The following is a 23,141-nucleotide window of genomic DNA, read 5'->3' as shown; positions in this document are numbered from 1 at the left end:
CTATTATCTACTTTCCAGCATCTGATAAATCCACATACTTACAAAAACTTACGAAGGAAGTAAGCTGACACAAAATGGAAGTGAAGACCTTCTAGTAGAGAAAGAACTGTTTTTAAATGGAAAACAAGCTGCTGAAACTTAGTTTTTCTATTGAAGGAAGGTCACAAGCGAAGTCCCAAAGAGTCCTGTACTATTCAACATCCTCTGAGCGATCTGGAAAATGGACAAATAGTAAAGCAGAAAAATCTGAGGCAGCAAGGTTATCAGGAACAAGCCAGCTGAAGAACTGCAGGTGGACATTAAAAGACTGCACAATGAATAATTACCAGGCAGAATTTGAGATAAGAGTCTTCTCATAATCATCTTTGTTGTGCTTTATACTTAGCCTGTCTCTACAAGGATACAACGAGGGGCTCTGCACTGACTGTCAATACTGAGAATCAAGATCCAGAAGTAAGAACTCTGCAGAAGTCTGTTTAATACCCAGTAACCAAAAAGAACAGGCAAGTCCAGTGCTGGAAAACAGAGAACAAGGTAGGAAGCCCCAGGATGCAGGAATACGGTGACGCTATTGCACGCAGGCCTGGTTTGTCCAAGTTACAGAGATAGAGCAGAACCGTCAAGCATGCAGAGACGATAAACATTTAGAGGCAGGGAACAACTTCAGCAGAAGCGATTAAATAGAGTGAAAGAAAAGTTTTATCAAGCCAGATACAAAAGGCACACATTGCCTGGATAATACAGTCATGGCTGGCAGCAATTACAACTCTAGTGATAGACTCGGGACAAAAAATAACGGTTCTTTACACAACGCATAACTTATCTGAGGAACACCATGCCATGGGACACTGTTCATCCCAGAAGCTCGATTCATTTTGAGCAGGTACAAATTCATACATTAAATCCACAATAAGCATGATGCACTGTCTGTAGCCCTATCGGTCCAAGAGCCACAGATCACTGAAATAAGGGCTTTCTCCAGAAAATATCCCCACAGGCCCATGTTGATAGGTTCTTCTCCCAGCATTTGGCATTGACCTCCAATGCTCTCACCTAGTACAGCTGTTTATACCCTTAATGCTGGTTACCTTGACTGCCAAAAACCTAGTAACTGTGAAAATCACCATAAGGCTGACACCAAGATTAAAATGCTCCAAGCATGTCTTATTTTCCTTTACACAAACACAAGCATCTCTTAAGCAAACTCACCTCCCGTTACACCACTGTAGAGCATCCCTTCTGATCTTTATCTCCACTACGTTCTGCCTCAAGTCTACTGCTGCCATAATTTTCTTCTCATTCCATTACCGAAAGCAGCAGTCTAACGACGCTAGGCATCCACTCTGCAAGGAAAGCTTTTTGAGTTTCACTGACTTAGCTTAGTTGTCTACAAAAAGAGACCTGCGCGCTTTGACAATCCATCCAGCAGCTACCCTTGAACTCTGCTGCGTACCATCCTCCAGGCCTGGAAACAGTAATTCCACTTCCTGGTGCTTTCCCAAGTCCCTCTCCACACATTTAGGACTAACAGGCAGCTACTCTGCCCTTCCCATGCATATTACAGTACATACTGCCTCGTTCTGCCCTGCTCCTGAAGCCAGGTGGAACCAGAATCTATTGTACATCGCCAGCACTGCCTGCCTCTTCTATGGAGACCTTCACTGCAGGTGCCCACCTACAGCCGTGGGTAACCGACACCAGAGCTTTAACGGGAGCGTTTAACAGGCCACCGCGTTGATTCCTTATTAGAAGGCACAATATACAAGACAGCACTCTTAAGTATACGGAAAAGTGAGAATACCACGTCTGGGAAACCCATAAGGCCCTTACAAATGCTGGATGCGCCAGTGCAGACAGCAAAAGCTTCAGTTTCCAAAGTTTACATTTCGTTAGCTCAGCCAAAATACAAGAACATACATTTGCAAAAGAGGCTGTCCATATGGCATCCCTACACATTAACTTGCAGCGTCCAGCTCTAACAGCAGCAAAGTAAAAGGCAAGAATTGACAAACACAGAATTGGAGCCCTGCTACGTCCTGAAAAAAGCATTTTCAATAGTCGATCTGCACAGCACAAAATCCAGCTGGATTTCTCTTGGTCAAGTTCGGCAACAGATCATAAAAGCAAAATAAGCAAGAAAATCAGAAATGCTTCCGCACAGGTGAAGAACAACAAAACCTAATATAGGCTGGATATACAATAAGAACACCACATCCCAGTAGCTACAGCCATGAACTTCAGGACATCACTTTTGGCAGACGGTATCCTTCAGCTGCTGAACAGGGAAACAAGTGGTCTGGGGAAGCATCATCACGGCCTTACTCTGCTCATAAGAACTGCTCCTGCCACCAGCCTCTGCCAGCCTGCATCCTCCTTCAGGCAGATCACACGTGGAGGTGCCTGCGCTCGTGTGCTCCGACAGAACAGTTGTGCCTCTCTCTAACGAGACAAAGACAACTGGTATGGGGGTGAAGTGGATGCAGTTTTGCGAGCTGCCAGCTGCTATGCACGGCTATTAACGCAGGCAGAGCACCATTTCAACGCATCATCGGGCTTCTGGTACCCACGCTGGCCCTCAACAAGCCAGGCCTGTTGTTTCTGCACAGCACTGCAGCGTACCAAGAAGATATGCCAGGTATTTCAGCACTAATCTCATTCAACGTCTACAATTAATCTGAGTATTTTGAACTGAGTTTTAAGCAGAACAGGCTTATACAGTTAAATATGTCAATTCTTTATTCACCTGCTTCGTTTCATATTAAAAAGAATTAAATCAGCTATGATTTTATACTACTCATAAGCCATTAGCTACATCTTAAGAGAAATTGCCATATTCCTGTTTACACCAGCAATGCAAACTTAGCAGCAGAGTCCTTAAGAAGTTCACGATAGCTTAGTTTCACATTCTGAAATAAACTTTCAGCACTTTGAAGCCCTCTGAATGCTAAGATTATTCAAATATGTTTTAAATACATACTTTATAGAAACAGAAGCTATTAATTGGATGTACAAAGAACGCCGACTAAGACTGTAGGTCTAATTTAAAGCCACTTACGAGGTACTTCAAACTAGCAAGGACTCGCTTGCTGTTCTGAACAGTCACAAAAGTTTGAGCTAACCTAGTCACGTAACAGGACACTTATCTGCTTACATCTGAAATCAATCATTTCATCCTCCCTTCTCTGCTGCGCTCCTAATCTAAACCCAGGCACTCAGGAATTTACACTGGTGCTAAATTAATCACTCCACTGAAGCAGTGCAACAAATAAAAGTTCATTCTTCTCACCATCTTCCAAACATCTGGGAAGAGATATACAGGTCAACCTAGGGCACGCTAAAGCACAGCTTTAGGATGAAATCTAATCAAGCACTGCTAATCTCACACTTTTGTTTCACAAGAGAGACTGTTTCCTTTACAGCACAACCATTGGCATGCTACTGTCACAAGGTGGTGAAAGCAATAGATACAAGTCCTCTAGAGAAAAAGGAATACTGTACATAAAATACAGCAAAGCAGAGCCTTTACAGCATGCAGCATTGCCGGAAGTCACTACACTTACCATCACTGAGCCTCGGAATATGATCCCTTTGAAAAAAAAGGCGACGCCATGAACTGCGACAAACCACCTCCAGCTCTGAAGGAGAAACTGGAGAAAGCACAACACTGCTTCAAAGCACACGGGTATCTCACCAGAAGCCCTACTACATATCCTGGAAGAGTGCAAGCAGGACCCACCCATTCCTTGCCTCTTACCAAAAGAGGCTACAGAACACCACGAGCTACTGCTTATTTTTTTCTACAACACTTAAATGACATTCTGCGAAGAACAATATACACAGCAAGCTATGATCTACAATATTACCAGGTAACATTCATGCCTATAAGCCGTATAACAGCACCTACGATCAAGTCCTTCTTCCTCCTACCTATGCCCAAAGCAGCCTGCAACTGAAGATTGCAGGGATGCCTTTTTGCCTAGACAGTTGCACACACCAGTTGGACACGCTGAACGTACTCTGCCAACAGACCACCACAGTCACAGAAGTGTTGTCAGCCCAGCTCTGAAGCATCTGCAAGTAATGCTGGGCAACAAATAAGGAAAAATGATCCAGAAGCAACTGCTGTAAAGATCTGTTCCCACACCAGTCTTCTCAGAGCATTATTATTTGAACAGCCAAACTATATTTGAACATACACTCCACCTGCCTGGCTTTCGGAAAGTGAAATTAAACCCACCAGCAGCCAGGAATTACTGCAGAAAATAGACACCTAAAGCCACTCCATCAGTGAAAATATGTTTGTATTATTTCTATCATGAGTACTTCATGAAAAAATTTTCAACACCAGAAAACTGCTCCAGAACACACCCTCAAGATTCCAAGAGTCCAAGATTCACCCTCAGTAACAGAACTGAAAGTTTAAGGCAGGAACTGTTTCTTAGATAAGCCTGTCATCTCAGTTTCCTTGCTGTCCTCCAGGACTAGTTCCTTGTTACTCTGTGAACACCTATGACATCCAAACAGCTTTGTGAAGCGTAATGATTTGACAAATTTATAGTGAGACAATCTAGAACCACAGGATCACACACTGTAGTTATCTGCCCTAGTGACCCTGTCCTAGCATCAGGTCCCAGTGCAATAGCACAGATTCTGGACGGAAGATCAGGAAACAGCTTCTACTTTCAAAAGCTTCTTAGCCAACAACTTGGCATCAATTCCTCAGCAGAAGAGCAACCTGTATTATGCAACTAAATAGTGCAAATGAAGCTTGGCTAAACAACTTTATTGTACGTGGATTCTCTACAAACTTATACTAGAAAACTGGCATAACTTTTATTAAGGGAAAGCCAGCGGAAAAAAAAAGGCAGAAGACAAAAGACAAGAAGGGTATGCGGGTAGCAAAGGTGATGCCGCCTAGTAGCCAGAGAACAGAACTTGCAGCGTCCAGATTTGACTCCCAGCTTCACCACTGCCCTGCTTGACGACCTCAGGCAACTCTGCCATCTGTCTGCCTGTAGCCCTGCCTCAGTGGCACTGACTTGTCTTACACTGATTAAGATGTCAAGCAAGCGCTCTACTGCGTATCTGTGGGAATAAAGCAAAGAAACTCAGACTGTTTTTGAGATGCTATTAGAATTTTAAACACGCATCTGAGCTTCCTGCCAGCAATTTTCATTTACAGCGTCACTTTGGGAATAAAAAGAGTAGTCAAATCTTGACCTCCACGAGGAGAGGCTACAGTTTGCAAAAACAGAACTCTAAAAACATGTTTTAATACTTCTGAATAACTTCAGCGCACCCAATGCCTGACCGTACCGCCCAAAAGAGAGAAGAAAAACTCTGTTCTTCGGTCAAATCGCTCAACTTCTCCAGCTCTGGAAGTGCACCCTGTTATCTATTTCCTTCCACAGATATGCAGAGCCTTTACTCCCACTTGCATCCAAGAGCTTTGGATTTTAGTAGTTCCAAGAAAATATTTTTGAAATGACATCAGAAATCTTCTACAGTCCATCAGTGCAGCTAGCACTTTTTCTGTGAATAAGATAACCTTAAAATTAGAAAGCAATGTTATCCCTTGACTGAGTGAAATCTGACAGCTGAAAGACAAGTCTCGCGGAGCGCCCCAGAGGTGCCTTCTTCAACCTCCAGTCCCTCCTAAATACTTCCACAGCAGACTGAATAAACCCCCCAACTATCCATTTATATGGGAAAGTGATGGTCATGGAAGAGGATAACCTTTTTATAAAGTGTTCTCACTCTTCAGGAAGGGAAGATTTCAGTTTAGACGCTGGCTGGCTGGGTCTACGTTAGAGGCAGCACACGCTTCCTTCAAAAACGTTACAAGACCACGCTGAATTTTGCATTTATTTCATCCAGAGCTGGGCACTTCCCTTACAATGGATGCCCTTAACACTTTTCCCAAGCTGCCAATCTGTTCCAGCCTGAGCAGAGGCTTTTAAAAATTGCTGCAAAGGCTTCCTTCGAGGTCCTGTGAACTGACTGCTGCCTTCCACTTCTCCATTTTAAGCTGAATCAACCCCTAAGAGCTCTGAAAAGCTTCCCCTGCCCATCCACGCTTGAATTTTTGCGGGAGGCACTCAACAGCAGCCTGACACCTTCACTTCTGAACTTGTCCCAAGGCAAGGCCTAACCCGCCGTGCCTGCGCTCCCAGCATCACCGCTCCAGCCAGGAGCCACCCAGAGGCGATTTAAGCAAGGAGCCCGTTTCGTGTCCCCCCCCGGTGCCACAAAACCAGCCCCAGAGGAGGCCGTGCCGCCGCCGCCCCCCCTCCCCGAAGGGCTGCTCACCCCTGCACGCCCGGGCTGTACTTCCTCGTCTTCCAGGGCGTGCCGGGGCTCTGCAGCGCCGGCTGAGGCGGCTGCCGCTGCTGGTGCGGGGAGGTGTTGGCGGCGACGCCCCGGCTGCCGGAGAGCAGGTAATTCATGCCATAGGTGCTGGCTTTATTCTCCCGTTTCCTCCGGCCCGGGTGGTACTGGTGCTGCTGGGGGGAGGCCGGCGGCGGGTGGTGGGGCCCGCGGGCGAGGTGCGGGGGGGGAGGCGGGTGGTGCCCGTTCACACTGTTCGCTTTGTCGTTCTCGTGGAAGTTAAAAAACTCCCCGGGCCCGGCCCCGCTGCCCAGCAGCCCGGGAGGAGCCACGGCCGCCCGGGGGCCGCAGGAGGAAGAGGAGGAGCCGCCGCCTCCGCCGCAGGAGCCCGAGGAGGAGAAGCCGGGGCTCTCGGTGCCGGACTCCACCGACGAGCACGACGACGACGACGACGACACCGACGGCGACTTCTGCAGCCGCCGCCCTCCCTCCCCGCCGCCACCGTTGGCGGGGCCGGCGGCGGGGGGGGGCGCGGGGGGGGCGGCGGCGGGCAGCAGCCCGGCCAGCAGGGCCGGCGGCGACGGCGAGGGCGAAGGCGGCGAGGACGAGGAACAGCAGCCGGGGCCGGGCGCCCCGAGCCGGGCGCAGCCGTGGCCGCGGGGCGGAGGGGACGAGGCGGCGGTGGCGGCGTTAGCGGCGGCGGCCGGGTCCAGCGCCGGGGAGTTGAGGCAGAGGTAGTGCGGGAAGCCGGCGCCGCCGCGGCCCCCCACGCCCTGCGAGGTCTCCCAGATCTGCATCCAGAGCGCATTCGCGGGGCCTTTCTGCTCGGGCTGGATCCAGGCCACGCGGGGATCCATCCACGCTCCGCCCGCAGCTCAGCGCCGGGCCGCGCCCGCTGCCGGCAGCCGGGGCATGGGCACGGGGACGGGCAGGGGACGGGGACGGCCGGCCCGGCGCTGCCCGCAGCGCTCCCCTCGCCGAGCCAATGTGGCGGCCCCCGAGGCAGAGCCAGGCGCCGCGCCGCGCATGCGCCGCCCCGTTTAAACCGGCACCCCCCTTCCCTTCCCCTTGGCCCCGCCGCCCCGGCAACCGCGCGTGCGCGCTGTCGGCCCCGACGGGGAGGGGGGCGCGGAAAGGACGTTGCGATGGCTTAGCCCCCTCCCGACGGGCGCGGCGCGCATGCGCGGCCGGGAAGGGGCTTCGGAAGGGTTCGGAAAAGATCGGGAGGGGAGGGGGGGCGATCCCGAGCCTGCCGCGCCTGCGCAGAGCGGCCCTGCTCCGCGCGGGGGGCGCAGTGCTTTGGGGCCGTATGTAGCGTACAGTGCTTCAGGCAGCTCCGTTCCCTTAAACTTCAGGGAAAGAGGAACTACACGGAGCCTCCTTTTTATTTTATTTTTTATTGTTTGAAGTCAAACAGCAGGCCGTTCGTTTCTTTTTCTGTAGAAGCAGACCTGCCTTCAGGAATAACAGACACACCGCACATAAAAGTACACAGTAAACTAACCAAAGCCCAACCACATGAGAGAAACGTTGGTCTTGTCTCCCACAAAGCACCTTCACCACAGTTTCCGCCCAGTGAAACCTGAGTGCCCTTCCAACTTGGTTATCCAACCCGGGACACAGTTCTTCAGCTGCTCGAGCCCTTGGTTTTGCAGTTCATCTCCCCAAAGGATTTTGGATAACTTTGTGTTTAATTTAACTTGGAGACACGCAGACAGGGCTGTCACCTCTGTGCTAGTATGTGTGCCATGAGAAGTAAACCACAAAATTACATTCTCTCCTCTTTTATCCCCATATCCCCGAATACCTCGCATCCTTGTCCCCCAGATGGCCCAGATTTAGTAAGAGGACCTGGGGATCAGCGACATCTCCACACACCTCAGCCTGTGGTTGCTTTGTAGATCACTCCGAAATACCATGAAGAACCAGGAGGCCCCAAAGCCCAGACCTGAACCCTTTTAGCCATGTACTGACTTGTCACACAGTAGGTAAAATCACAACTTCAAGCTGCTGTGTTAAAAATCTTAATGAAGAAATATTGTTCAGTATTAAAAACAAACAACAACAAAACAACAACAAAAGAAGCACGGATCATGGAGGCAATTCCAAGCTCTGCCGTTTCATGATTTATTTTTATTTTATTTTATTTTATTTTTATTTTATTTTATATTTTTATCTTTATTTTCTTCCCTGCCCTGCCGATATCCTTAAAACACAGCACCTGATTTCCCACCTTGCTAAAATTATTTCCACCTTCATTTTGAGGCAAAGCTGGTAGAGACCACTGGCTTGAAGAAGCAATAACTCAAAAGCAGCTTTTGACTGAGGAGAAACACATTATTCCAGGGACTCTCACCAGTCCCCATACTGTTTTGGAAGGACCAGGCTGTTCCCTGAAGTACCTACCATCTTCTCAGAAGGGTTTGCTTCTCACTGGTTTTAACTGTGTTCCTCTGTTCAGAATTTCTGGTTGTATAATGGTCTTTTGTCAGTTCTTTCTATGCCAGCAAATGCCATGTATAATAGTGGGCATGGGGTAGAAGTTTGGGGCACAATCTACCCAAAGTTCATAACCTGCTCCACATTTTAAGAATATGAAGAAGAAAGAAGTCTCCTCTGGTAAATCTGTAAGCAGTGGTTTATTAACACGCCAGTCCACTGATGTATCTCATGATGATTCTCTGAAGCTTGCAACAGGTCAGTGAAATATCTCTGCAGAGAAGGAGGAGACATTTACATGCTTTCTTTTGTAAGTCTGTAATATGAAACAACAGCAGCCAATTGCTTCTTGTGTCACAAGGACGAGGAAAATTATCATCTTCTACCTACTCATCAGCTCTTACTTTTCTCTGTTTCTAGACTCTCCATTAAGAAATCTGAATTTTTGATTCAGTCGTTTAAAGTTATCTTGCATCCATAACAAAATCTCGCATATAACAGACAAAGCTCTCAGATAAATACAGTAACCTGTTATTAAGGCTGTAGGAATAAATTAATGTCTTGCTTTTTGTGTTCCTTCTGGTCAAAAAAGGGAGAGATATCGCATTCTTTTCCCATTTGGGGACACTGGGACATGATTTTGGAAACAAATGTAAGTGAATGCAATTGAGCAAGGTATTTCATGAATATAACTAAGTTGTTAATATCTAAATATACAAGGCAGTTGCAGTCTGGAAAACAATCTTCTTGTGATATTATGGCCTATAATAAATTTACTACTGCATATTAGCATACAATTTTTCTTTAATAATTTGACACTTTTCAGCCAAAGTAATTGTTCATGTTAAAATTCTGTTTAGAGAGATTCCATCAAAATCAGAGCTTGGAAGATAACTTTGTCGTGAATCCAGTGCTAGATATTACAGTTCAAGGTCCTTTTAGACCTGTGGAAGAAACGGTGTCACTCTAAAAGAATTTAAGAAATCTGTCAACTTACAAAATACCTGGAAGTCCGTGGCAAATGAGTAGGAAAGAAAAGAAGGGAAGGAAGTGGGGGGGGGGAAAAATACATACTAGTTAAGTGGTTGGATCAAAAAGATTTCAGAGACTATATGTAAAACAGGTAATCAAGGAAAGCATGTTTCACATCTTGTCTCCTTAAAATGAGACATTCCCTGTAAAGGCAGTGAGAATTTCCTTTGCAAGGACTGATTTTATAAAAAGCCTGGTTGATTTTAATTCAGTTGTCTTTTCCTGAATGAAAATATTCACTGAAGGTAAGACTCTCAGAAAGTATGAAAGTCAAATATAGTTTTGATTGTCAGAAAAATTTGTTCGCCTTTTTTTTTTTTTTTTTTGAAAGAGCTTCCTTCCCACTGGTGAACTTGTGAGGACCTGGATAATGAGAAGATCCTAATCTGAGGAGGCGGAATGCCTTGCCTGCTGTGGGGAAACTGACATGCTTGATTCAGACTATTAATGGCATATTAAAATGCCTCATACCAGGATTGCCTGTCTTCATGCCAGTACCACAATGCTCCCGTATCTGCTCTTTTTAGTGACTTCTGTTTCTTTAAGGTAGTATTTGAAGGTAGTAGTCAAAGTGATACAAATAATGACTAAAACTGTGGTTTCACTACTTCTGAGGCCATTTAATTAATCTGTTATAAAGTGTTTTAATCTGGCTGCTTTTCACGGGAAACACAACCACACAGCTCCCTTCTGGATGAAGCTTATATTTCGGTTTCAACTTCAGCCAAATACATCTTTGATTTGGCAACAGCGACAGTGCTGCAGTCTTTGGTAACCTTGTGGTTGATGACTTTGATGTCCTGATGACCACAATTCCAATTCTGTGAATAGTTCGTATGATTTAGTAAATAATAGCAGCTGAGTTGACTACCTAAGTGGAATATACAAGGCAGTGTTGCCCAACGCTTGCTATTAATCTGTTTTTTAAACAAACACTCTGAACTCATTAATACAGAGATAAGTCGGTAATGTCTCATACCTTCAACATGGCTCAGTTGACACCCCTGGAAATGATGAGATGAAAATGCAACATACCCTCGTGATGCAACTTTAATTCCCTTCTCTGAAGTTGGCAATTGCCACAGGTGTGATTCTCTCAGGGCAATGCAGCGGTTGAGAGGTGACCAAGAGGTTCTCCGGCAGTTCATGCTCTCCAGCACTCCAGCACCGCTCCAGGATGTTGTGCCATATGACCTTCATTCTGGCCATCCATAGTCTCCGCAAGCCTCGTGACGCATCGCCTCCTTCACACTCACCGGCTCTGCTCCTCTTCCATAGCGTTTGCAGTCCACAGAATGTATGGAGAAGGCACAGGGACAGGCTCAGCAGTATTTCTGATCAGACCTGTATCTACTGAAGACAGGGATGGTAAAGAAAAGAGCAAACTATTTTTTGTAGCTGGATGGAAGCACGAGAGAAAGGTTGTCCAGCCAAGGAGGTGCACCTCTAACATTCGACCCTCAGAGTGCGCTATTCACCATGAGACAGGGGAGGAGGTAAAGGGGAGGTAGTTTCATTAGCTGCACTCCTGTCACTTTTTTTTTTTCCAGTAAATACATTCCTGCACATGAGGGGGGCGATACAGTTTTCATCTCTCAAGCTGAGAGGATCAAATTGGGGAGGTGAATGTAAAGGCAGAACTGGAGTTTCTGGTTCTTACAAGGCATGACTTGGGGCATTCTCGCAATCTGTCCTCTGGAAACACAGGCTTTTACGTTTTTCAAAATGGCCTCTTCTGTTTCCCATTAGAGAAGGTCTGGAACGCTGAACAGGCTAAAATCATGTCATCTTTTCCTCCTTAAATCTTCCACTTTGCTCAGTCCTTCTTCTCTTGGCTCAATGTCCATTTCTGATGAACGCTGAGCTTCGGCCAAGTTTAGGGTGTTGAGACATATTCAGCAGCGAATTAAACTGCAGAGGCTGAAACAGCTGTCAACCACGAGCCGTCTCTTCTTCCCACTCCATCTTCCCCCAGTCTTACAAAGGATGCCATCCCTGTGTCAGAGAAGCTGAACAGATGATAAATCAACTGCTGAACAGCTGCAGCTTCTAGCCAGGCATGTTCGTACGCATTGAAAGCCTCTTCTAGCTGCCTATATAAAATAGCTGGGTGGTAAATGGAGAAAGCGTGGGAGGCAGTTCACAAGTCACTCAATTACACGTGCAGTCAGGGTGGCAATTTGACAGAGAGAGGTTGCATGGACAGCCAGGTGTGATTCTTGCCCCACCACCAGTGTTTAATGCTGGATGTGTGTCAATGCTTCTTGCTGGAGCTCTCTGCCTTGGAGAGCTTTCATCATACGTACATCATATAGATTTGCAGTACTACAGCAGAAGTGAGATAAATGTGTAACTGATATACCCACATTATATTTCCCTTAATATGTTTGGGGCTTTAATGGGGATTACTTTCAAAACATTGCTTTATTATGAAAATTTGTCTTGGTTTATTACACAGCAATTATTTTCTTAACACTATTATTTTTGTAATAGTTTTCTATGACAAAAACATTTAACTGTTCTGCTTTAAGGATGGTCAATGCAACTTTGTAAATTGTTCTTATGCTCTATTTCGTCTCTCTTCCTTGTGTAGAGGACAACTTCCTTTATTCAAAGCCTTATTTAGACATGGAAATTAAATTGTGGTAACAAGCACAGAGACCATTTTAAGAATATTTTTAGGTGTAAAAAAAAATCTGTGAGAGAGATCATAAACAAGGAATGTTTATGTTAAATATCTATAAAGCTCTTGGAAGTATTTTTCTAAGTGGAATCTGAATAGTTGTAAGAAATCAGGTGTTCTGCCTTCGTGTCCTGATAATGGAGAACCCTGCAGAGAGTTGCTTTTGTAAGAAGGATAACTTGCCATTAAAGGACAGGTTGACAGAACACTTTAAGGGGACTATTGGCAGTTCATGACAACGAATTCCTGGAACTGGTCACGATTCCTCTCTTACTCTTGTTTGCAGTCAAGGAGGTCCCAGGATCATCATTAAGTTGTCATTCTCTAGGTTGTTGTTTGGAAGACAGCTGAGGGCTGTGTGAATCCTGGCGAGTGCAAGGGATCCCAATTCAGAATGTGGCTGCACGTGCTCTGAAATGGAAGGAAAAAGCAGATCTGGCGAGACTTTCTGCTAGGAAAAGAAGCTGTAAGTAATGCATTCCTCCGAGGAACAATATTACAATTAAAAAAAAAAATGCTTACTTTCACATCTGTTCGTTTCGATATGTTTCTGCTGAGGAAAGATATTATTAACAAAAAAAAAAAAAAAGGCAGGATAAGAAATTGCAAAGAGGTACTGGAAAATTTATGAGAGAGCTGATGTAAAATGTGCTTAGTGAGGATGTGTCCTTGAGCCCTCATCTGCCATGTTCACATGGCACCCAATAGTGCACCAGCTGCTTCAACACTAAACCTGGAGGAATCATTTATATGTAAGAGAATGAATATGGATAGAGTTAAAAAAAGTTACATTAGGTGTCAGCAAAGACTATCATGGTGAAAGAAGAAGCTCGGTCTTATTAGCTCCCAAGCTAGATCAAAGCCATATTTGATCTTGTACAGATTTCTACAAGCTAATTGATCTTGTGCGGACAGCTGCCTAATTATTTTTCTTTGGTTTATCCTGCCCACTAGACCTCATCTATAGGCAGCACATGCACATACCTACATATTTTTGTTCTGCACTCTGTTGCAATGCACTTCCCACCACCTGAGTATGTCTATGTCCTGCATCTCCACCTTCAAAGCTATTACCTTTCACTGTTCTTGGGCCACAACTAAATCACTTGGACATCTCAGGAAGGAGAGCTGTAGAAGAGAAACAGCTTGATACCTGTATGAAAGTGCTGACCTGAGCCATATGAACATTGGCCCATGGATAAGTGAGCAGAGAAGTACAGAAGATCAAAGGAGAGCAAATTTTTTGCCAGGGTTCTTAGATAACATTAATATGGAATAGGTGTAGGATAGATTAGGTGGGGACTGATGGGAAGGAATAACATGGTTGGTTTAGCAGGTCGTTTAGAATGAGGATAGGAACAAGGATGGGGAAAAGTGTTAGTCACTAAGAGAACATTTAGTCTGATGTGGAGGAAGGTGTGGACTAGGAAGGAGGAGAACAAAGGAGGTGAAGTGGTCAGATGGAGGTGTTGACCAGGGGCGCACGAAAACCCACAGCTCTGACTCATCTGTCAGTACACACCTTTGCCATTTCCTCTTTGGAGGAGCTAAAGTCAAGGCCAGGGATTGGCAGGACAGCACTCAGATGTCTCTCTCCCAAACTTTCTAGTAGCACTCCAGCTTTCTGGCACCAAAACCTCCTAGCTCAATAACAGAACCAGGTAGTCCCTTTACAGCTTCCTCTGCCTCCCCTGAGACACAGTAAACAGCCTCACCATCGTACTTTTCAGTGCATGGACAGACTGTGGCCAGCGAGCAGCTAGGACTTTTCCAGGGCTTCTCCAGTTTGTCCGTACCATTTCATCTCAGGATCTTACACCCATGCAGAGGAACAGACGTGCCTTAGGGATCCTGAAGGCTGCAGATGAGCAAGACACCAGAACACCCCAAGGCCTCCTTATGTCAGCAGCGCCTCTGTCTCCTGTCTGTAGGTATCAGCAATGAACAGGATAGTTATCCGCAATGGCAATCTCCCCTCCACAGCCACATGAATTAAATTAAGGAGTGTGTTCACCAGTCAGTGTCCAATCTCAGCAAGCACCAGTTCCACAACAAGTCTATGACTCCGAGCTCCTGGACTGATGAGCACTGTATGGACAGGTAGTCATTTACTGTGCCGAGAGCAGAAAAGGCATGAGGAAGGGGGACTGAAATGTCAGCTGAGGATTTGTGGTTGCCTGTGATGACTGTGCTTAGGTTGAGCCGGGAGAATACCTCTTGTCACTTCAGGTAGGTCAGGGACCTACGCAAGGAGAGACTGCCATTCCTGCTGCCACAAGCCAAGGCGAAGCACCCTGTAACTTCATGAAGGGGCAGCTTCATTTATTCTCCATACTTCAAAAACACCATAGGCTTAAAGCATCCAGAAGGATGGAAACAGCCCCAGGTTCCTCCTGTGAGGTCACGAGGAGGCCTCAGAGATCAGTGATACTCTCTAAAACCTAGTGTCCAGCCAGTTCACTGATGTTTCCCAGACGAGTGAAAGGCCTGAGCATCCCTGATGTTCTCCCCAGCTGAGCGAAAGGTCTGACTGCCCTGCAGCCATGAGCCTGCCTTCAAACAGTCTGGTCTCCACTAGTACAACTCTTAAGTAGAAGTTGTCTATTTGTTTATCATGGCTGCTGCTGCATGAAGCTGCCAACGGGAAACTCTTTTCTGGCAGAAAATGGTGTGGTACTGACTGAAACCATGGAGCGGGTAAATCAGGCACTCATTCTGCTCTCAGAATTTGCTCAGCAGTCTTTTCCTTTTGGTGTGGTGGCAAGGTGCATGGAGTTTCTTCTCACATCTGGAAACAGCAAATTCATCTGGAGACAAGACACGTGTACTCAGTCATGGCTGTAGGGCTGGCTGGTGGAACCTGGAGAGCCTCTCTTCATCACCAGGCTGTAGCTGTTTTCTCATTCAGATCTGCCTGGTGATACCCATGAAGTTGATTCCAGGTAGTTCTTCCTGAGATGGTGGTAGACAAGGTTCCTGATAAATATTTTTGTTAGACAGCAGCTGGGTGGACGTGCTCTCTTGGCCATGGAGTCAGGTGACAGACATTAACACAGCGTAAACCCTGAGCTTCTGCGGATTGGGCAAAATTCTCAGAACTCAGTTAAGCCATGTGGCTGCCAGTGCTGAGCTGAGATCTGAGTCTTGCATGGTGGGAGAAAACACTGGAACAAAATGCATTGAATGAATAACTCTTGTGTGGTCTTTGACTCTTGTTTGCTCGGTTCATCTACCATGAATTAGGAGGAATTTAATCAGACTGGCCATGCAGGCAACACCACAGAATGATTCTGAGCATAAAGCCATTCTACTGCCCTTTCCAGCTGCACATGTGTAAATATCACTTACTGCTTGAAAAGTGCTTCTCTGACAACTTTTTTTGCCAGTTTTTTAAACACCTATGTTCATTCCTTCCCTTTGTGATGGTCTAGGTCATGCTGTCCAGAGGCCATCCTTTCTGATATTAGTGTTCTTATGGGATGTTGTGTCAAGGACTCAGCCAATTCCTACATGATATAGTCATCTTCCTCTAGCTCCTTGCCTGTAAAGTTAGATCAGTCCCTCTCCACCTCCAGTGGGATTGTCACCTGACATTGATCATCCTGTTCCTTAACTCACCTATGAGAACAATACATAGTACCAACCTATACCCCCATACTACCTGTGGGGATGCTTCAAGAGTGCTATTGCAGAACTCCATGGCTGAGTCTTGGCCGTGAAGTGCAGACCACTTCAGAGTCATCCCTTGGATTGTATCTTCTAGGAGTGGAGAGAGCAAGAATGATGAAAGAATCTGTGTACAGCTGCTGTCCTGAGGAAGTGGAAGCTGCCTCTTTCATCTTTTGCCCTGTATTTCTTCCTTTCTACATCTCTGTGACAAGGGAAATCCTTCCCCTGTCCTGAGTGTAATGTGTTTCTTGTTCAGAACATGGTAATGGTGCATAATGCACACCCAGCCTGGCCATAAGAGTTCTGTTGTTTGGTGCTGGCCTGGAGATGATCTGTCGTTACCAGCAGTGGCTCTGGCACAGGGCTAGAGGACAGGGTGGAAGTGGTTTTCCAGGTACTTTGGCTATGTTTGTGCTGTCTATAGGATAGGCAGCTCTGCCTCAGCTTTCCACATAGCTGCTAAGAACAATTTATTGACGACATTTGTACAGTATGACGTTGTAGTTTGCTGTACCTGATTCAAACTTTCTCATTCATTTTGAACCTCTCATTTGGGCCATATGGAACCCAGCAAGAATTACGGGCAAAATGTTTTAATCTCACAGAAATTATTTCTTCAGTTACCTACAAGGAAGGAGAAATGATCTGTGATGTCTCAGGGCAGATCTCATCAGTCACCCAGGCAAGTTTCAAATCAGATCTGTTAGAACAAAATATTTACAGTATACATTAGGACAGATGAAACCTCTTCTAGATAAAGTAGAGCTCTGGCTGAGTGCCCAGGCTTGTTGCCAAACAGCTGGCCTTGCTGTTGGAGCAGAAAGTAGAAAATGTACATTTCCCTGGAGGAATCTGTATGAATGTTAAGAGAGGTTAGAGGCTTGTTCCCACAAACCAGTACTACCTGGAAACCTCACCGATATCCATTCCAAATGCTTGTTGGAGAGCCTTTAAGAAAACTGGTTTATTTAAAATCAAAGCCCATTCAAAGGCTGCCATTCAAAATGACTATGGAGACATGCTTCCCTAGGCTGAAAAATACGGTGCTATGGAAATCAGTCTCTACGTACAATGAGAGCTGTGCTATATATTTAGTATGTTTCCCCTACATTTTATGGTACATTCATATATTTTAGAATATGTTAAAGTTCCAAATTGCTAATAAATGTAGGCCCAAAATCTACTTCTGATGAGTACCAGCAATTCTTTTTTTTTTTTTTTTAAGGTAAAACTTTGCTTTGGTTATGTTCTAGATAGGGACTAATAATGAGAAAGCATTTGGGTGATATACAGAGATTTGCTTTCCCCAGCTGGCCACACTCTCACTTTCATTTCTGGGTGCTTGAAAGGCCATTTCGCTCAGCCTGCACGTGCACGGGCCAGTCTGCATCATAGTTATTTTTACATATGATTACTTCAATTCTGGGAAGTAGATAGAGAAGCTAAATTCCTTTTGTGAACATCAGACAATAATTCTGTTTGTGCAAAAGATCGTAAATAGTTTTTGTGTTCATGTCACTGTTTCAGATCATGAAGGGAAATATGTTTTACTAAACAGAATAAACTTGGGGCAAAAATATATTACAAAAGTTAGGTTTCTTTAGTCAAGAAACAGAAGGAATATTGAAGATGACTAAGCACAATTAATGATTTTCAAGTATCTGGTATCCAATAATCCTTCCTGTGATCAGTTCATTAGGTAGTCCATAAATTGGCTATGTATTTCTTAAACTGCAGAACCATGTTATATGAGCAAAATGCTAAATAGTTTTGTTGTTGTTGTTGTTGTTGTTTTAATGAAGCTATTTAGAGAAAATCTGAGCAGAGAACAGACTAAATATACCAGGCCTCTCAGTTTTGCATGCCCGTGTACCCGCTGCTGAGGAGAGCAAGGATCCAGAGCCAGTTACGTGGTGCCATCCATGTCTAAGCACAGTTACCATGTGTGTGTGTAGCTCCGTGTGTCTGGCTGTTAGCAAGGGCTGCGCCAGCAACTGGAGCAGGGCTGCAAACTCAGGGGCTGGTATATCCAGGTGCCAGCAACTGGGCAGACTGGGATCCAGGGACGGCTGCTGGACAGGCTGAGTGCCTGAGCCCAGGCGCTGGGGAGACCCACCTTGCACATACAGGTTTATGTATTTCCCACTAACATACCTTCATCCTGCTCACCCAGAGTGGGGGAACAGGGTGAGGCTGTTGGTGCTGTTTGTGTTTGCAGGCGAGCTGAGTGTGTCTGTTTATGCTGATTTGCGCGGCCAGCCACGCATGTATGCATGTACGTGTTGTAGATGGGTGTTTGTATGTGTGCCTATCAGAACACAGGCTCAGCCCTGATACCTTCTGGACCTGAGGACATGGAGCTGTGGCAGCCTCGCCTCTGTTGGGTAATGCATTTGGCAACCCCCAACACCTCAAACTCTTATGCTCATTCCTGGTCTTACATCTGTGGATATTTAGGCAGAAACTGAATCCCGACCACTACTGAGAATAATTTAGCTCGTCACCTTTGCAACTGTCTTCAAGTCATTTCAGGCAACTACTACGTGGCCTCCTCTCCACCGGGCTAAATAAGACCAGCTCCCTCAAATTCTTCTGACAGTACATGTGCTCCTGGCCTCTGACCACCATGGTTGCCTTCTGCAGGACCTTCTCCAGCATCTGAGTGTCCCCTTGGACTGCGGGGTTTGCAGGGGGAGAGGACATAAACAGACACGCTATTTCAGACTTGGCCTCACACGTGCTGAACAGAGGCTAATGATAACTTCCCTCATACTTTCATATATACAAGGCCCACAGCCTGAAGCGTGGCTTGGCCTGCTCATAACAAGAGCACGCTGCTGGCACCAGCTGTAAATCCTAGCTCCATTCCAGCAGGCCTTCTGCTCACCTGCCCTATGCTGATGCTTGTGGTTGTCTTGTCCCAACCCACGCAGAACTGTGTCTTTCTCCTTACTGGACTGCATGAGGTTCCTGCTTCCCAGTCCTCAGGTTTCTCAAGATCCCTCTGAATTGGGGCACTGCTATTTGTCTTTCCAGCCACTCCCTCAAAGTTTGGGTCATCTGCCAATTTGCTGGGAGGCGCACTGCGTTTCACCATTCAGGTTGTTATTGAAGATACTGAACAATGTGGGAATCAGTCCTAAGCCTGAGGTGCCCCACTCCTTACCACACAGCAGCTGGATATCGAGCTGATCACTCAGCTCAATCTGCTGGGCCCGGCCAACCAGCCACTTCCACACACCTGACAGAATTCACTGCTCGAGCAAATACTCAGCTTCGAAACAGGAATGGTGGGGAAGATGGCAACCTCCTAAGAGTTAGTGTGGCATCACTTGATGCTGATAGCCCAAGAGGCTTCTCTAAGCAGTTTTAAAGCCTTTTTTTGCTCCATGGTCAACTCCAGCACTATGCAGATCAACGTACTAATTTTTTTGTTTTTTTTTTTTCTTCTAAGCTCACTGTTCGCAGTTTCAGGCACACATTAGCTGATTTGCACTTCCTTGTGGGGCTGTGCCACAGAACGATCTAGAGGCTCAAACAGTGGTATTTGCAGTGCCTTGAGGGGAAAATGGGAACATGTGAGGGAGGATACAAGACTTAGAATCATAGAATCATTAAGGTTGGAAGAGACCTCCAAGATCATCTGGTCCAACCACCGCCCTACTACCAATGTCACCCACTAAACCATGTCCCTAAGCACCAGGTCCAACCTTTCCTTGAACGCCCCCAGGGACAGTGACGCCACCACCTCCCTGGGCAACCCGTCCCAATGCCTGACTGCTCCTTCTGAGAACGACTACTCTAGGATGGTGCTGAAATGCTGTACGTGGCAGAGACAAGTCTGGCATTGTCTCTGGCTTTCATCATCATCATCAGGACTGAAAACACAGTTCCACCTAACAGCCCTCCCTTCCAGCTCCTCCAAGCCGCCTAACCAAAGGGACTTCACAGCCCAGAAGTGTAACACACTTTATTAAACTTCCTTGACACCATATTCATTGCAAAATTAAGAACAAAGTTTAATATCCTTTATTGCTATACATATTGTGAAATAAAGAATCAAACAACTGGCAAAGACCTTTGCTGATGACTTTTAGAGGCTTGTTCTGAGGTGCATTCTTGTCTGTTCGTGGTCCACAGCTGGGAGAAATATAACTTTGAGTTAGAGGAGGGGACTGTCCTTGAAGTTGCTACTGTGACTTGCTCTTTCTGCTCTAGGCAGCGCTTAATGGGAAAGGGCAGCTGTAGTGCTATAGGTATCCACTAAACCCACATCTGTGCAGTGCCACAATAAGAATTCAAGTGTTTGAATTTCATCAAAGTTAAATAATGCAGCTCATGTTTCTAGTTAGCTTAGCACACCACAAAATAGAAGATGACATTACTTGATAAAAAATAAAGCAGGGTTGGTTATCTGCAGTGTTACTTGTAAATTTTTATTTTATCTGTAAAAGGAACTGGAACATTCAAGAACGTTAGCAGGAGTGATGTTGCGATATGAGGACTGACATTTACCTATGCAGTATCATCAGCTTTCAGAAATATAAATACTGTGCATGCTTGGTGATATCTGTGATTTAGCTCCAGTAGCAGATGGGAATACATTTGCAGAGGACTTGCATTATGCTGTCTACACTGAACTGAAATTGAAAGCTACTGTGACGGCGATCCATCTAGCATAAGGAATTAGAAAACAAAGTATAATTACTTGACTTTTGTCGACTTTTGCTAGTAACCCTTTTAAAAGTAGCAATTATAAATCAGTTGAGATTTTAAATGTCTACCTTGCAAAATATTGTGTAACAGTTTCAGTTTAAGAAAACCACTTAAAGCAATTGACAAAAGACCTCTGCCTACAAGTGCAATGCAATTGCTTTATTTCACAATTTTAAAAAATAAAATTTGCATAAACTTGTCTCAGCAGGAGTAAGTAACTATGAGAAAAAGTGATAGCAATAGGAATAACGTTCTATAAAAAGCTTATATATTGGAGTAAGTTATGGCATAACAGAAGAGACTGAAGGGCATAAAGAAAAAAAGTTACTTTTGAAAGGGATTTTAAAGACTACAATAAATCAAAGTAAAGAGCTACAGGGATAAACATACAAAGGAAAGAAATTGGAGGAGGAAATTTCCACTAACAATAGCTATGTGGTATCTAATGAGGAGACCTGATCTCAGTGAGTAAAAGAAATAAGTGGGAGCTGTAAGAACAGATCAGTTTAAAGGAAAAGTAAGGTTCTATTCAATTCAGATTTTATTAGAATATGGACAGATCGTTAAAAATATCAAGAAAGTGAACCTACAAAACAAGAGTTAAAATAATCCACACATAAAACTATCTCAGTGGAATTGCCTGGCTAAAGAGAGAAAGCTCAGTCTTACAAGCAGGTTATTTCCCTCTGAGATTTGGGTGAACTAGTGGGGAACTGCAACCCCTGCTGATCACTGCAACTGAACAAATGCAACTCTTCAGAGCTGTGTTGGAGGTTGTCTACCCTGGCAGGTCAATGGTATCCCTTCCCAGAAACACCTCAAGAGAGATTTAAGTGCATCTTCTTGGAAGCATTATTGAGAACATAACAGAACAAGAAAGTTGTGCTCAGTTTAACAAGGCAGCCTCTGTTAAGAAGGGCTGCTGCCATATGCTCCATGACACCTTCTTCCTTGCCATTTTAAGCCAGTGATCTAAAAATGATGTCCATAATGTTACAGGAATACTTTTTAGGAACACTGAGACAAAATTTAACTATTACGGCAGAAAAACCTTACTTAGTTTATCTACATCCAGAGACTGCATTTCAAAGAGACTTTTGAGTATCTGTAGAAGATGACCTACAAGTAGGCCTCTATGTAATCAAACACGTTACCTCAATTGATGAACTAGATCACCACATGCTGAATCAGTCGTTACACAGATTTATATTCTTTCATTATAATATTTCCATTCAATTCTGCAAACAAACTTATTGCTTCCACTCAACAAAAATACACAACAAAACAAGGTATTAGTTTTGCTTGCAATGCCAACATTAAATTAAACGAGATCTACGAGACTTTTTCAGAAGCTCAACAAGATCAAGTGGAAGCTGAGCCACCGTTAGGTGCAAACCTTGTTATAGGCTCATCCCTTCCATTGTCTTCCAACAGAAATTTCCATAATTGCTTGCTCATGCATGCGCACAGAAGTGCTATTGTTGGTCCAAATGAAAAGTTCACTCTGAACTAGCAGAGGAAGAATCTGAAAATGTAGCCTCTGCTTCTGTTATTCTTTAATCTATCTACATGCAAGCACAGAGCATCTCAGTTACTTAGTTTGCTTTACATACAAATGTATCACTAGACAACTTATCTTGTAACTTCTATTTTATTTTTTGAGTGCATCTAGTCAAGGTCATATATGTACCTGGGATATTTTAATACAACCTTACTATTACAGTCCTCAAGACCTCACTTGGGATAATGAAAGCACTGGTACAAAAACCCTTAGCCAATCTCCACAAGTTATAGCAATGACTGCTAACAGGAAAAAGTATTCAAGCAAAACACCACAAACTACGTTTTATTAGTAGGGGATCCTTGTGAAAGATGCAGGTGATCTGAATAGACGTGTCTGTTAGAAATTGCTAGAGAGTGTACACATTTTCTCCTTCTGGAAAGGGTAGAACATAATTCATTTTAACACTACGTACTTTGAAGAAAGATTTCTCGGTATTAGATATTTTCTCACAGATAAATTCTGTCAATGCTCCTAAAAGGGGAGGAGAGTACAAGTGAAGTATTAAAAATGAAAGGGAATACTGTTTAAATAAGAGACATTTCTAGAATTTGAGCAAATTGATTATATGGTTTTCACCAATGCTGTTCACCTTGGTATACTGTATGATATATAAGAATGAACTGCCTTAAATAAAGTTCTGTAGTTCAGTTGTGACAGGTTTCAGCAGTATGATTAGAATATAAAATATAAACAAAAAACAAAACCTTCTTT

At 44.7% G+C, this 23,141-nt stretch overlaps 1 protein-coding gene across 4 annotated transcripts in view; it reads right to left on the bottom strand.

The window, feature by feature from the left end:
• TENT4A (terminal nucleotidyltransferase 4A) overlaps nt 1-8,437 on the bottom strand; it is a 61,443-nt gene extending 53,006 nt beyond the window's left edge. Inside the window, exon 1 of one of the 4 annotated variants that reach the window (XM_083822793.1) lies at nt 6,310-8,437. In XM_083822793.1, coding sequence (XP_083678919.1) covers nt 6,310-7,184 — 875 coding nt within the window. In that variant the 5' untranslated portion in view covers nt 7,185-8,437. The remainder of the gene's footprint in view (nt 1-6,309) is intronic. The other 3 variants (XM_083822795.1, XM_083822792.1, XM_083822794.1) reach the window with 3 other exon arrangements.
• Nucleotides 8,438-23,141: the final 14,704 nt, after the last annotated feature.

The sequence above is a fragment of the Anser anser genome (genome assembly GCF_964211835.1).
Source record: "Anser anser genome assembly, chromosome: 2".
Classification (NCBI taxonomy): domain Eukaryota; kingdom Metazoa; phylum Chordata; class Aves; order Anseriformes; family Anatidae; genus Anser; species Anser anser.
Note: the sequence above shows the minus strand (reverse complement) of the source record. Positions and strands in the feature narration are given on the sequence as shown.